Genomic DNA, 17,050 nt, shown 5'->3' with positions numbered 1-17,050 from the left:
AATGTTTTGCATGTTTATCCATGTAATGTTTCAGAACAAGTTATCCTGATTATTGATTCAGTGCACCTGCAAACCACAAAAAAAACATTAAGATACGTTAATGAAAAGAAAATGTAACGTAAAACGTAATACTTTTTTATGCAACAATTTCAGGCAAGTTTCACTTACTTACAAATGTGCAGAGCAGCAGCACGCACTTACCTACAAATGTGCAGAGCAGTAGCACTGCATACAGAAACATCATCTTGTAAACTAGAAGAACACACAGCCCGACTACACGTACCTCTGGAAAATACAGAAATAATGTGAGATCAATAAAAGTAGTGCCAATCATGTTGGAGGTCCATTAAATAATCAAAACGTGTTGTTTGTTCTTTACATACCAAGTGTTGTCATTGATTCCTTGTAGAGACGCCACATTGCTGCTTTTGTCATCATGAGATGACCAAAATGTTTGTGTCCTGGGTGGTGTCCTGGTAACACTATTGCATTATCCTCTGCATAGTTGTTGAAGTTCACCACTCGCTGCAAGTCCTTACGCTTCAGGTGTAACCTGTGCTTGCTCGGGCCAGCTCTCTTTCTGATGGGAGGCATTAGACCATTCTCCTTGTATGACTGGTGAGGAGAGACAGGTGTGTTCTACAGGTCTTTTTGATGGGAGGCATTAGACCATTCTGCTTGTACTACTGGTGGAGGATAGTCAGGCTTGTTCTACTGATGCTGAAAGACAAATTCCAGATACAAGTATGTTGTCATTATTATACAATGATAAACGTAATCACCATCAGACACACCTGGCTAACTTGATGGGTCACGTAATCATCTGGCGAAGTGGAATCTTTTGCTTAGATATGCTAGCTAAACAATGAACCAACATAATCCCAATCCATAGAGTACTAGCAATACAAACTGAATTTCAGAGCTAGCTAAAATTAACCAAAAGGGTTCAATGTTAGCTAGTTAGCTAGCTAACATTAAGCTATAACTAGCAATGAGAAATGGCATTCTGAGAACATGACTATACACAGATCATAAACGTAATGTTAGCTAGCGAGCCAGCCATCTAATGTCAGCTAGCTAGCTAACAGTAAGCTTTAACTTGGGGTATTTTGTTTAGACATGCAGCTAGCTGGCTAAACAATGAACCAACATAATCCCAATCCATAGAGTACTAGCAATACAAACTGATTGTCATAGCTAGCTAAAGTTAACCAAATAGGTTCAATGTTAGCAACGGAAGTAATCTATATGCACTGAACCAGTCGTACGCAGTGAGATCATGGTTCATGACTTTTAATAACTTTCCTCCAGATTGGAGGGTTCTATTTATTAGTGGCATGTGTGTGTTAACCATCAGAAGAGTATTTTGGAGACTCCCTTCCACATGTTGCAATTTGAGTGACTACTACCTCCTCTGTCGCTGTTATCAATGGCAATTCGAATTGTTAGGTCTCTAACATTCTTACTGCTTATGACTGGTCTGACTGTTGCTAGCATTGGTAGTGGTACCCAAGGGGACCAGTTATCCTACCAATTCATTCCAAAATGTTATCCTACCGGAACACATGATTAGAGCAATTTACTAGTTGCATTGTAGTTGATACTACACATTTACCATTTGTTTTGAGAGGTGAAAAGTCCAGTGGACTTCTTTTACAGCCAGTGTGGTACACCTCAGTGATATCTTAGGTGTGTACTAAGGTTATCCCCATTGAGTGGCCTGTCCGCTCCCCTCTGTTCTCATGGGGAAGCTTACAACTAGATTTGTTTTCTGCTCTGGCAGCCTCTTATAATGTTGCACGTAGTCTCAACCCCCCCCCCCCCCCCCCCCCCCCCCCCACCGGCCTCGATGAGGCTCATCATGGGTCTGGGCTAGTGTCTTGGGATCCCCCACCAGCAGTTGGTGTTGGTATCTGAGGCACAAACAAAAAGATCAGACCCTATGTACGAGTTGTCAGCAGCCATGTTATTAGATTGGCTGTAATCTTTCAAACACTCAGTGGCTGTTGAGGCCTGTAAGTCAACACAGCGTCCGCGTGTGGCAATCTCTTCAGTACCTGCGAACTGAGACGAGATATCTGTCTGTGATATCGTAAAGTGTTTGACCAGTGGGAGTCATCGGCTCAGTTGCGGGACTGACACCGTTAGTGTCATTGTAAGGAGTGACAGTCCCACACAAAGCGGAGGATGTATCATCGGAAGCAGAGTACACTCTGCGCATCAATGCTTTTTTTGCTGAGACAGCTGCAGTGCTTACGGAAGTGTCCGAAGGGCAAGAGAAGTTAATCTCATCTACAGTATTGCACGACTTCAAGGAAGATGTAAGTTGCTCATTCACATAGACTGCTGGCTCGAAATCATGAAAAGAAGGGTCACTCAGGTTTGCTGATGGAATGTGTCAAGATGTCGTAATATCTCCTTGGATCGGATTCTGCCCCAAGAGGTTTCGAAACTTCTTTTTCTCAAGGGGTTCTGTCGACAGATACCCCTTGTGGATGACTGCGTTGCAGCTAGCGTTAGGAGAAGACAGTGTGGTCAGAGGAAACGGCACTGTGACCTTTGACCATACATGGTTGGTTTTCCAATCCATCAGTGGGAGTAAACGATCCATCAAGTCTGTACCGAGTAGCATGGGTTCAGATTCAAGGCTGGTAACATACAAGTGAACAAGTGATACATCCTGGAAGTATAGTTTCAGCATGATTCTCAATGTGAGAGACGAGGTAGCCTGAGTGAAACCTCGAAGTGTAGTGTCACATCGTTCCCTTTTTAACCAACGTTTATTTGGCTTCAAAGCCCTTTTGAGAATCATTGAACAATGTTTGAGAGATAAGCGATGTCAAACCAGAATCAATTAGCGCATGACAGGTTAAGCAGCCCTCCAGGACTGTTTCCAGGTATGGCTGTTTTGAGTTGCATTTAGTGGACACATTCCTCACAAAGTGGAGTGGTTGTTTGCAACAACGTGATGTGTCATTTCAGTTCATGGTGAAAGCAGATTGACATGTTTGTAGTGGACTTGGCTTTTGCAAAGCTTTTGACGTTATTCACAAAGCCTGTGGACTTATGTCTTGATCGAGCGGGCCCTGGATAGGGTTCTCAAGTTTTTTTTACGTCCCTGCTAAGGGTTAGACTTATGTGGATGTGGACTCCCTGCGGACCTGGTATCCGGCAATTCCACGTCTTGTCCTAGTGTCTTATCTTTTACACTTCTCACATTTTTCTCGCTTTAGTTCTCCACGTAGTGGAACTTCTAGAAAACATTGGTCTATGTTTTGATCGTCCTTGAATGCTTTGTTACCCTGACATTTTGTGTGGTCTGGGTGTAGGAACGTAGCGATCAGGTCCATTGTAGTTGTAGTCATTTCGATAGCAACGTACTTTACAGTTATTTTGACCGCAGTGTGTATTGGTGTTATGGTTTTGTGGTAGAAACCATTGTTGTGCATCATCTCGCAATGATCAAATACCTGATAATGCACCCTCTAACTGGAGTGAGTGCTCCTGGTCAAAACTGAGATGTCAGGGCTCTTAGCGTTGTGTGCTTTTGATGCCTCCAAAAGCTGTGCTTGCAAGCTCTCTGAGTTGTAAGATAGGCAAGCCAACGTAGGCTGTAGGGCCCAAGTAGGTGGTGAAGTTGGGATACATGTTCGACAGATTTTTTTTTTTGAATGGTAACAGCTCTTCCCTTCCTGTTTCAGTGAGTAGGCCAAAGTAAGCTGAACAATGCCTATGATTGTGGGTGTTCATTTCGAGCTTGTTTGACAGTGTTAGCCAGTGAGCTATCGTGGTTTGCGAGTCGTAGAAGCACAGATTTCTAATTTCACAGCTGTGGCAAGTTTAGCATAGTCGTTTTGCACTTGTTGCTGTTGTCGACAAATGAACCTCGTCATGTGACGTTTGCGTCAACAGTTAAAGCCTGTCAGAACCCATAGCATTCGGGTAGCCATCCAAGGCGTCCTCTATGTCAGCTAGGAACGTCTCAGTGTCGTTTGACTGACCTGGAACAGGGTCAAAGGTGGGGAAGTTTTTGACGAGTTTGTCAAGGCGTGCCTAGCAGGCAGAGAGGATTGGCTTCATCCTGTGGGAAAGTTGGGGCCGAGAAGCCAAGCTTTGTTGGCAAAGAGGCGCCTTATTACTCAGTGCCGAATGGCCAAGAGGAGAAGACAGAGGGACACATGGTCGCTTAGAGTACTGATTTTATACACATGAGTGTCGCACTTGCTCTGTTCAGCCTCATACTTATCTGTCATGTTTTGCAAGTAGAGGTCTTGAGTACTGAGTGAGAGATTCAGTGATGAGATTTCCTCCACTTGCTTAGAAATCAATATTTCCATCTTCATCACCTGAGTTCTCATCATTCATTTGGTCAGCGATTTCAATAAGTTTTGCCGATTTGTCATCCAACTTAGTAATTGTGTTCATTAACTGATCGTCTTTGGTTTGCAGTATTTGGACTAGAACATTATTGCTTTGAGTAACGTTCATCAAAACTGCCTGCATGTTATCAAATTGCAAGCTCCTGTTTGTAGATAACTTGACAGACTTATCTAGTTTTGAGTGGACTACATCGTATTTATCACGTGTGCTCCCTCTCCAGCCTCTAGGTCACCCGGCTGCTCATTATGGCGCACACTTGTCACCATCATTACGCGCACCTGCGTGTCGTCAGACTCACCTAGATTCCATCCCTTCCCTGATTACCTTCCCTATATATGTCACTCCCTTTGGGTCCTTCCCCAGGCGTCATTGTTTCTGTTTCATGTCTGTGCGTTGTTCGTGGTTCTTGTTTTGAATTATGTTCCGTTTATTTATTAAAACACTCACTCCCTGAACTTGCTTGCCGACTCTTAGCGCACATTGTTATAGAATGACGCCTCACCAAAGGGAAGCATCAGGGAGTGTTTTCTTGTTGTTGATTGTTTTGGAGGTGAGGTCGGGTCCGAGTGTCAAAACCAGAGCTACCTGGGAGGCCTCAGCCGGGTTTGTCGGCAGGTTCGACGGGTTCCCCTGCCTCAGCTGGCTTGATGGGTTTCCGTACCTCAGCTGGCGGACAGGCTGCCATGCCTCAGTGGGTTTGATAGGCTCCCATGCCACAGCTGGCTTGATAGGCTCCCATTCCTCAGCTGAGTGAACAGGTTCCTGTGCCTCGATCGAGGCAACCGGGGAGGTCTCAGCCGGCTCATCAGGCTCTCACGCCTCAGCACGTCCGCTCCTGATCCCTGGGATTGTCCCTGTGGTCAGCGTCCTGCTGCTGTAGCCGCACGTCGGGGAGGGGGTACTGTTACATGTGCTCCCTCTCCGGCCTCTAGGTCAGCAGGCTGCTCGTTATGGAGCACACCTGTTTATTTATTAAAACACTCACTCCCTGAACTTGTTTCCCGACTCTCAGCGCACATAGTTATAGTATGTAGTTATGGCTAAATCTAGTTGTTTCTGTAGGAAACAATTTTGTTGAAGAGTTTGTGCTCGTTCATCGTCATACATTTTTGCAATTACTTTTAATTGTTTTGTTTTCAAACAGTTCCTTGGCAAGCAAAATGTTTACATTTCATGCTTTTGTCATTCGGTTCGCTCCAATTGTCCCTTCATATCAGCCATTTCAAGCACGTGCTTCTGCTGAGCACTGCGGTACTGGACCGATGCCAATCTCTGATGGCGATACATAAGGGCTAAAGTGGAGAGAACCTTTACAATGCCTGCGCCCGATGGTAGATTTTTCATGTTTTTCCGCTAATGACATTATTAGGGTTTGTATCGCTGCTGAGGTCGGTGATCAATAATTGAATGGGTGATGGTTCACAAATTAGCAGGGGACTCGGAACCACCCCTTCTGATAGCTTGCACATTATAAAAAAATGTGGACCTGCAAAAATGATTTGAGTCTATTTAATGACCATCAATAATGGGTCAGTAATGTGGGAGTTAGATGTGAATGAATTTACAAAAGCACATTTATTTGCTGAATCAATGTTAACACTAAATCATACCTGTATAGATTATTTGGTAATTAAACTTTAATTAACCTGAAAGCAATGCTGTAACTAGGTTAAAACTTCTTGACGCACCCCATCCCGTTAGCGGGATCATTGTCATCAACACCCGCTGAATTGCAGTGCGCCAAATTCAGATAAAATTGCTAAACATATTTAATTTTCATGAAATCACAAGTTTAGCCTGTTGTTAATCCACCTGTCGTGTCAGCATTTTGAAAATATGCTTTACAGCGAAAGCAATCCAAGCGTTTTTGAGTTTATCGATCACTAGACAAAACATTATGAACACCTAGCATTTTTTTTATTTTACCTTTATTTTACTAGGCAAGTCAGTTAAGAACAAATTCTTATTTTCAATGACGGCCTAGGAACAGTGGGTTAACTGCCTGTTCAGGGGCAGAATGACAGATTTGTAACTTGTCAGCTTGGGGATTCGAACTTGCAACCTTTCGGTTACTAGTCCAACGCTCTAACCATTAGTCTACCCTGCCGCCCCAGCATCAAGTAGCTTGGTCACAAATCAGAAAAGCAATCAAATTAATCGCTTACCTTTTGATGATCTTCGGATATTTTCACTCACGAGACTCCCAATTTACACAAATGTTCCTTTTGTTCCATAAAGATTATTTTTATATCCAACATACCTCCATTTGTTTTGCGAGTTATGTTCAGAAATCCACAGGCTCGATCCGTCACGACATCGCAGACGAAAATTCCGAATAGTATCCGTAATGTCCACAGAAACATGTCAAACGTTTTTTTATAATCAATCCTCAGGTTGTTTTTAAAATATATAATCGATAATATATCAACCGGGACAATCGCTTTTTCAATAGGAGAGGGAGAGACGATGGCTGCCCCACTCTGTTGCGCAAGCAAAACTCATGCGAACACCCAGCTATCCACTGACGCAATGTTATCTTTCTCGCTCATTTTTCAAAATAAAAGCCTGAAACTATGTCTAAAGACTGCTTCTTGAGGAAGCGATAGGAAAAGGAATCTGGTTGATATCCCTTTAAATGGAGCGAAGGCAGGCTATGGAACATGGAGCTTTCAAAATAGAAGCCACTTCCTGGTTTGATTTTCCTCAGGTTTTTGCCTGCAATATCCGTTCTGTTATACTCACAGACGATATTTTGACAGTTTTGGAAACTTTAGATTGTTTTCTATCCTAATCTGACAATTATATGCATATTCTAGTTTCTGGGCCTGAGAAATAGGCAGTTTCAAATTGGTACGTTTTCATCCCAAAAAAAAAAATAATAAATAAAAATACAAGTAACCACTTGTTACAAACATGATACAACGTTGGTAGTCACAGAAATAATTCTTTAAAAAAAAAGAATACTGCCGATTCTTCATCCTTAGGGGTCACTGATTGCAGAAAGCTGAAATATAAAGGAGGCAGATCTTTTGTTTCCTAAGGCACACGGTGTTGCCGTGTGAACATAGAGAAAAAAATGGCTGCTCTCGCTTTGTTAGCTTTAGCATCTCGTGCAAGCTAATTCTACTTTGTACACTTTCAAGCACAACATAGGATCTCCTTAAACAAGGGAACGGTTTTACTAATAACGTCTTACGTTCAAACCCTTTCGGCGATATTTGTTTTACGCACGGTAAACAAAGAAATACACCGTTGGTCTAATCAAATTTGGGAAAAATCTGATTGCCAGCCCATTATGTCTCAATAAATGAATACTGACTGAGTCTACTCGTTCCTGAGGCGCGAGTGACGGCAATAGCACGTTTGGCCCAACGCTCTATTTATCAAATTTATATAATTAGCTGGATTGTGTACTGGCACTAGACATTTTATCACTAACCCTTCACTGACTATGTCAGAGAAGCAACACGGAGGAAACCTCTATGTATTGTTCAAATGGCAACACACACGTCAACAATTCCTGTCTACAACTCCCATTGTGTATAACATAATCTGGGTGTATCATTTAATCTGCTTTTCAATTTCATATAGGCTGAATGCAACATGAAGGCCTCATTCTATCTTAGACTCCTCGCACGGGGGCATCATTATGTCGTGTGTTTGACTGTTATTTCATCAAATTATTACATACCACGTTAAGTTATTACGCGATTAAATTACTCATGTAGCAATTCATTAAGTTGTCATTTGGGGCACAATGGAAAAAGTTATTTAACGAGTTACTATCCCCCGACTAAACTCTAAAGATATAAATATCTCTTACATCAGTCACAGTCAATTGATTCATTCTTATTTACCTTCTATCAGTCTCATTCTGAATGTTGCAAAATCCTTTATCTGCACAAAACCTCAGCGATATACAAATTGTCTTAATTATTTTTTTACTAACTAAATAATCACACAGAATTACATACACACACACAATAGTTTACATATTGATTACTACGTAATGCAATGAAAAGTGTCTAGTGGACTTAACCCGATATGATGGTGTGGTAGACAATGGAAAGGGGTGGGGACAAATAAAGAGGGGGAAAGACAGAATGGGATGCCCACCATAGATTAAAGTCTTTCATAGTGTAGCTCTGTTATAATGGATACGTCAGACGTACCAATGGTTGTTCGATAGGGAAATGTTCTCCTCTCGTCTTCGGTCGAGTTTCCTAGACTATTTTACATATACAGCTGCAGACTGTGAATGTGTAGTCTTTTAGTTTTCTTAACCATTTCAATGTGTACAGCTGGCGCTGTACGTAGCTGGTCTGGTGGAGTCTAACCATTTGATGTCCGGTTCAACACCGTCCTCCTGCTTGGTCTATAGAGTGGTAGCCATTTCAATGTGGGGACTCCCATCATTACGTTTTCTTGACTAATGTACATTTTGTCACGAGTCCTATAGTAATGAATTCGACAGGATTGTTCTTTAAGTACCCACGGACCATTCCAACTGTTTTGGATTTCAGAAATATTGTTTCATTCATTCATTCACCTTTTGATGTTACCATTCTGGCGGGAGGAATCTCCTTTTAACAAAGGTTTCTTTTCCCTCAATCCTGACAAACCCAAAGGCAGAGTTACTACACGGTATTTACGACCGGTCATAAAACTGGTGGGGGAGAGAGGGTGGGGGAATCTGACACCTATGATCCTCACCCAAGTCATGGGCAAGTCGTGACACCTTGATGACAGCTTTGCACACTCTTTGCATTCTCTCAACCAACTTCATGAGGAATATTTTTCCAAAAGTCTTGAAGGAGTGTCCACATATGCAGAGCAGTCCAACTCATCCCAAACCATATCAATTGGGGTCGGGTGATTGTGGTAGCCAGGTCACGTGATGCATCACTCCATTACTCTCCTTGGTCAAATAGCCCTTACACAGCCTGGAGTTGTGTTTTGGGTCATTATCCTGTTCAAAATTCTATCTTTTTTGCAGGTGCATGGTAACAGTTGAACAAGATAAAGGAAAAAGGAAACTGCACACTGCTCTTGATCATTGATCATTGATCATTGATCTTTAATAAGCGTACGTATCGGCCACATGGCCTTCGTCAGAGTCATTGTCCCGTTGAAAACAAATTATAGTCCCACTAAGCACAAACCAGATGGGATGGCGCATCGCTGCAGAATGCTGTGGTAGCCATGCTGGTTAAGTGTGCCTTGAGTACTAAATAAATCACACAGTGTCACCAGCAAAGCACCCCCACACCATCACACCTGGCCCTCCATGCTACCCCATGGGAACCACACATGAGAAGATCATCCATTCACCTAATCTGCGTCTCACAAAGACAAGGCGGTTAGAACCAAAAATTGCACATTTGGACTCATCAGAAAAAAGGACAGATTTCCCTGATCTTTTGTCCGTTACTCATGTTTCTTGGCCAAAACAAGTCTCTTCTTATTGGTGTCCTTTAGTAGTGGTTTCTTTGCAGCAATTTGACCATGAAGGCCTGATTTCATGCAGCAGACTTATTCACTGCAGCAGAGTTAACTCTGGGTCTTCCTTTCTGTGGCAGTTTCATCATAGCTCTTTGATGGTTTTTGTGACTGCACTTGAAGAAACATTCAAAGCACTTGAAATGTTCCAGATTGACTGATCTTCTTGTCTTAAAGTAATGATGGACTGTTGTTTCTCTTTGCTTTTTTGAGCTGTTTTTTCTATGATATGGACTTGGCCTTTCACCAAATACGGCTATCTTCTGTATATCACCCGTACCTTGTCACAACACAAATGATTGGCTCAAACGCATTAAGAAGGAAAGAAATTCCACAAATGAACTTTTAACAAGGCACACCTGTTAATTGAAATGCATTCCAGGTGATTACCACATGAAGCTGGTTGAGAGAATGCCAAGAGGGTGCAAAGCTGTCATCAAGGCAAAGGGTGGCCACTTTGAAGAATCTCAAATATAAAATATATTTTGATTTGTTTAACACTTTTTTGGTTACTACATGATTCCATATGTGTTATTTCATAGTTTTGATGTATTCACTACTATTCTACAATGTAGAAAATAGTAAAAATAAAGAAAACCCTTGAATGAGTAGACTAGTACTGTATGTCCTTGTGGAAAACACTGTAACCTCCCCCGACAGTTTTTTTCACCTGCTATGTTATGTTAGTAGAGTGAGAATACAGTGTTTTGAATGAATGGGGCAGGTGTCTAAGTTAAGACTTGTGATGCCACAAACTATAAACAATGTGATGAACTTTTGCCATTTGTTATACATCCTTTTACTAACTATAGTAGTGGGTAACAATATAGTGAAGTATTTGTTTTAGGTTGTCATTTTTGCAATTATGTGGTGCAGATTACCAGATCTCACAATACCTGGAGAGTGTGTTTAACATCCCAGAAACCACATTAGTATGATATAGCAATCTTAGAAGAAGCACTTCAACTCGACTTCAAGAAAGACAAACAGGAACTCTTACTTCTGACGTGGTGGACTGCTCTAAGTGTTTGGTTTCTGTGGTTTGGCCAGGCGGTAGCAGTACTGACTGCAAGCTATCCTGTGGGTCACATGCCGTACGGCTGGCTGACAGAACTACGTACGGTCTACCCCGCCTTCGACAAGGTAAGACGAGGTTGTTTACATTGACTAGTAAGTAAGGCCATTGAGAGTGGCCAGGTACCTCAACCTAATGACTGTTAAAGATTATATTAACCTTAATGTGGGTAGCACAGAAATGCCTTGGTATTTACTTACACTGTAAAATTGTAAAACTACAAGGCCAGCTTTGTTGTATTCTTTCAATAAAGTAAAAGTGCATCGATACCACATATTTTCAAGTAAATACCAGGTAAATAGCAATGGAAACAATATTGTAAAATAAAGTGCTACCTTAATGTTTTTATGTAGGCGATGCTTCTCTGGGATGCAGTTTACAATGAGTTTGGCACAGTATGGGCTGATTGCAGTGGTGCAGATACTTAGACCAGAATTCAATCAAAGGTGCGTTGTCGCCAAGCAAGCTTAATTTGCCATGAATGTGATCTCCGCAAACGTCGGGGAAAATTGGCTTTAAAAAAACGCATTGTCGGTAGTGCACTTAACAGCTTTGCAACGCACTTTTGAATGAATCCCTGCTTCAGTTCAGTGAGTTTATTGTTAGTTTGTGCAAAGGTCAGCAGACAATGCCTAGCTGTCCCATTAACTCAACTGTCACTGTTCTGTATTGCTCCGTTTATACCAGTGTGACATTACTGAAACTGCAGTAATTACACCACAGAAATATGATATACATAATTCCACTGCACCATGTATTTTGGGGGAGTGGATTCATAGCGGACAGCCAGAATTACTGTGGCTCCCGCTGACATTTCATAATATTTATAGGTAAACAAAGGTGTGGTGAGCAGAGACCAACCTGCTCCAGGAAGTTTAAGGGCTGCTGTTAAGAAAGTCACTGTGTGGTTTACTTGTGCTGAGTCATACTAAGGTAGTTGCCTCTTCAGCCATGATTGAGCACAATATCAGTCCATGTTTTAACAATTAATTTTTAGGGGAGAGTACATTTTGCCAAGACATTGTTCTCATAACAATGTCATTGTTGATTTTGATGTGGTATTACCTGTGTTAACTATAGTTGTGAAGCCTGTTGTTACTAAACCAAAGTCTCACAATGATTCTAAATGTCATTTGTAAATCGATTCTATGGTTTATCTGAAGATTCGACAAGCGCATTGCAATTGACTTGTAAAGGTAATTTAAACATGAGCCGATATCCACAATGTACCATGACTCCGATCTTCGTGAATGTTGAGAAATTGCAACAATGCGCCTTTGATTTAATCCCAGCCTTAGCCTACTGAGTGCATTCACACCTGTCATGTTTGTTTGTTTGTTTGTTTGTTCTTCTTTGCCCCCAGAACAACCCCAGTAACAAACTGACCAACATCAATACCACAATCTCCAAATCCCACATCAAAAAGTTCACATTTGTCTGCGTTGCACTTTCTATTACGGTACGTTCAACCTTGATCTTTTGTGGATGGAAAATAATGTGTTTATTGCTTTTAGGTCTTTAAAAAGCTTACATTGTTATACCATGAGTGACTTGATGCGGGCCATAATTCTATGATTGCAGATAGTAGGTTTCTTGCATTGTGCTTTCAGCTTTCAGAAATGTGTTTGATGGAGTAGGCTGACGTTGCCCCTAGACACTGATCTTGGGTCAGTTTTACATTTCCCCAACTAATGGTTAAATGGGCCATATGATTTTAAATTAATGATATATCCCCATTGATTCTTGAAGAATATAACTTATCCATGTCTCATGAGCTTTGTTCAACTGTCTTACCCCATCGGTAACCCAAAATGAGCTTGTTTTGCTCCACACTATACAGTGCATTTGTAAAGTATTCAGACCCCTCGACTTTTCCCAGATTTTGTTATGTTACAGCCTTATTCTAAAATGGATTCAATAGTTTTTTCCCCCTCATTAATCTACACACAATACCCCATAATGACAAAGCAAAAACAGGTTATTAGACATTTTTGCTAATGGATAAAATAAAAATAACTGATATCACATTTACACAAGTATTCATACACTTTACACAAGACTTTATTGAAGCACCTTTGGCAGCGATTACAGCCTCGAGTCTTCTTGGGTATGATACTACAAGCTTGGCACAACTGTATTTGGGGAGTTTTGTCCCATTCTTCTTTGCAGATCCTCTCAAGCTCTGTCAGATTGGATAGGGAGCATTGCTGCACAGGTATTTTAAAGTCTCTCCAGAGATGTTGGGGGTTCAAGTCCGGGCTCTGGCTGAGCCACTCAAGGACTTTCAGAGACTTGTCCTGAAGCCACTCCTGCGTAGTCTTGGCTATGTGCTTAGGGTCATTGTTCAGTCTGAAGGTGACACTTTGCCCCAGTCTTAGGTCCTAAGTGCTCTGAAGCAGGTTTTCATTAAGGATCTCTCTCTGCACTTTTCTCCACATTCTCCATTCATTTCTCCAAGAATCTTTAGATGCCTTTTGGCAAACTCCAAGGGCTGCCATGTACCTTTTACTGAGGAGTGGCTTTCGTCTGGCCACTACCATAAAGGCCTGATTGGTAGAGTGCTGCAGAGATGGCTGTCCTTCTGGAAGGTTCTCCCATCTCCACAGCTCTAGGAAGAGTCTTGATGGTTCCAAATTTCTTCCATTTAACAACGATTGAGGCCACTCTGTTCTTTGGGACCTTCAATGCTGCAGAATGTTTTGGTACCCATCCCCAGATCTGTGCCTTGACACAATCCTGTCTCGGAGCTCTACGAACAATTCCTTTGGCCACGTGGTTTGGCTTTTGTTCTGACATGCACTGTCAACTGTGGGAACTTATATAGACAGGTGTGTGCCTTTCCAAATCATGTCCAATCAATTGAATTTACCACAGGTGGACTCGAATCAAGTTGTAGATACATCTCAAGGATGTTCAATGGTAACAGGATGCATCTGAGCTCTATTTAGACTCTCATAGAAAAGGGTCTGAATAGTTATGTAAATAAGGTATTTCTGTTTGTTGTTTTTAATACATTTACAAAAAATGTCTAGAACCCTGTTTTCGCTTTGTCAATATGTGACTCGTTTCAGGAATCTAGGCATATATCGCTTAGTAGAACTGCATAAGTGTTGCTCTCCACTTTCTGGAGGGCCGAGTTTTGAAATCAGTGGAATTAGAGTATGATAGCGAAAGGAGATGGAGAAACTTCCTTAATACAGGTGTGCCAAGCTTGTAGTGTCATACCCAAGAACACTCAAGGCTGTAATTGCTGCCAAAGGTGCTTCAACACAGTACTGAGTAAAGGGTCTGAATACTTATGTAAAATTTAATTTTGGGGTGGGCCAGGGCCAACTTTGGGAAACCCTGAGTTAGTTGATGGCTCCGTGTATGAATTTGAGAGTAGTTACATTTCTTCAGCCCCATCCCTCATGTTTACCAGTAACAGTGGTAGGGAGACCACTTTGAGGGGTAGCTGATCCTAGATCCGTACAAAGGGGAAACTTCACCCCAGAGTGAGATTGATTTGCATAGCAGCATATCCTGGATGGAGGTGTCATTGTAAGTTAGAAATTGGCAGTGTCTTTTTCAGATTTTTCCTGTATAAAACAATAACATACGCCTCACCCAATGTAGCTATTTTTCCTAAAGTATTTATATTTTCTTCGGACCCGGAACCCCTCAACTGAAGCTAGCCAGCTAACTACCAGCTATGCTAGCGGTCTTCAGCTAACCTTTAGCTCGGAAAGCTCTCGCCAGTTCGAACAACGCGACTCTAACCAGAGCATAACGGACCTATTTATTTATTTTTCCCCGGATTCCCACCGCAAACGGAACATTTTTCAGCTGGATCTTCACAACTAGCTATCTAGCTAAACCGCAACCCCGGATGATCACTCCTGGCTAGCGTTTCCACCCACTTAGCTTGAAGCTAGCCCGGCCAGAGCCCCTGTGCTACCACCGTAGCATACTCCTGGGCTACAATACCCGGACCCACGACCGGTCTATCGATGTCACCGCATGAAGAGGAATAAACAGACTCACCTCATCGCGACGTCCCCCAAAGGCTAACTCTCTCTCTAGCCCTTGCTATCTCCTTGCTTGCTAATTCGGCCTGCTAACTGCTAGCTTGTTTAGCCCCGGTCCGCTAACTGCTACCTTGTTTACCCCCGGCCTACTAACTGTTAGCTTGTTAGCACAGGCCTGCTAACCGTCTGAATCGCCGCGTCCCAAACACTCACTGGACCCATATTTACTTTCTATCTCTTTTCGATTTTTAATTTGTTTATACCTTCCGGTAACCTGCCTCACCCAATGTGATATGGAATCGCTATTATTTTTAATTTTAGAACACACTCAAGAACCTCCAGAAGCTAACCAGCTAACTAGCTACAAGCTATTTAGTCATTGTTCGTTTTTTTAACCTGGATAACACTCGCCAGTCCAGCTTCCCTGCCCCATCCACCGCTGCCCCCTGGATACTGATCACTTGGCTACATAGCTGATGCACGCTGGACTGTCCATTAATCACGGTACTCCATTCTGCTTGTTTATGTTTTTATCTGTCGACCCCGTTGACTAGTCAACGCCATTTTACCTGAGGTTGTTGTGCTAGCTGATTAGCTGTTGTTGTCTCACCTACTGTTTTAGCTAGCTCTCCCAATTCAACACCTGTGATTACTGTATGCCTCGCTGTATGTCTCTCTCAAATGTCAATATGCCTTGTATACTGTTGTTCAGGTTAGTTATCATTGTTTTAGTTCACAATGGAGCCCCTAGTTCCACTCTTCATACCCCTGATACCTCCTTTGTCCCACCTCCCACACATGCGGTGACCTCACCCATTACAACCAGCATGTCCAGAGATACAACCTCTCTCATCATCACCCTGGGCTTACCTCCGCTGTACCCGCACCCCACCATACCCCTGTCTGCGCATTATGCCCTGAATATATTCTACCATGCCCAGAAACCTGCTCCTCTTATTCTCTGTCCCCAACGCTCTAGGCGTCCAGTTTTGATAGCCTTTAGCCGCACCCTCATACTACTCCTTCTCTGTTCCGCGGGTGATGTGGAGGTAAACCCAGGCCCTGCATGTCCCCAGGCACCCTCATTTGTTGACTTCTGTGATCGAAAAAGCCTTGGTTTCATGCATGTCAACATCAGAAGCCTCCTCCCTAAGTTTGTTTTACTCACTGCTTTAGCACACTCTGCTAACCCGGATGTCCTTGCCGGGTCTGAATCCTGGCTCAGGAAGGCCGCCAAAAATGTGGAGATTTCCATACCCAACTATAACATCTTCCGTCAAGATAGAACTGCCAAAGGGGGAGGAGTTGCAGTCTACTGCAGAGATCGCCTGCAAAGTAATGTCATACTTTCCAGGTCCATACCCAAACAGTTCGAACTACTAATTTTGAAAATTACTCTCTCCAGAAATAAGTCTCTCACTGTTGCCGCCTGCTACCGACCCCCCTCAGCTCCCAGCTGTGCCCTGGACACCATTTGTGAATTGATCGCCCCCCATCTAGCTTCAGAGTTTGTTCTGTTAGGTGACCTAAACTGGGATATGCTTAACACCCCGGCAGTCCTACAATCTAAGCTAGATGCCCTCAATCTCACACAAATCATCAAGGAACCCACCAGGTACAACCCTAACTCTGTAAACAAGGGCACCCTCATAGACGTCATCCTGACCAACTGGCCCTCCAAATACACCTCCGCTGTCTTCAACCAGGATCTCAGCGATCACTGCCTCATTGCCTGTATCCGCTACGGATCCGCAGTCAAACGACCACCCCTCATCACTGTCAAACGCTCCCTAAAACCTTTCTAATCGACCTGGCCCGGGTATCCTGGAAGGACATTGACCTCATCCCGTCAGTTGAGGATGCCTGGTCATTCTTTAAAAGTAACTTCCTCACCATTTTAGATAAGCATGCTCCGTTCAAAAAATACAGTACTAAGAACAGATACAGCCCTTGGTTCACTCCAGACCTGACTGCCCTCGACCAGCACAAAAACATCCTGTGGCGGACTGCAATAGCATCGAATAGTCCCCGCGATATGCAACTGTTCAGGGAAGTCAGGAACCAATACACGCAGTCAGTCAGGAAAGCT

The 17,050-nt window shown here is 42.7% G+C and overlaps 1 protein-coding gene across 1 annotated transcript in view; it reads left to right on the top strand.

The window, feature by feature from the left end:
* The window catches only part of ankhb (ANKH inorganic pyrophosphate transport regulator b), a 109,763-nt gene that overhangs the window by 77,388 nt on the left and 15,325 nt on the right, over positions 1–17,050 (top strand). The window contains exons 7-8 of the mRNA XM_020467240.2: positions 10,930–11,022; positions 12,318–12,413. Coding sequence (XP_020322829.1) covers positions 10,930–11,022; positions 12,318–12,413 — 189 coding nt within the window. The remainder of the gene's footprint in view (positions 1–10,929; positions 11,023–12,317; positions 12,414–17,050) is intronic.

The sequence above is a fragment of the Oncorhynchus kisutch genome, linkage group LG30 (genome assembly GCF_002021735.2).
Source record: "Oncorhynchus kisutch isolate 150728-3 linkage group LG30, Okis_V2, whole genome shotgun sequence".
Taxonomy (NCBI): domain Eukaryota; kingdom Metazoa; phylum Chordata; class Actinopteri; order Salmoniformes; family Salmonidae; genus Oncorhynchus; species Oncorhynchus kisutch.
Note: the sequence above shows the minus strand (reverse complement) of the source record. Positions and strands in the feature narration are given on the sequence as shown.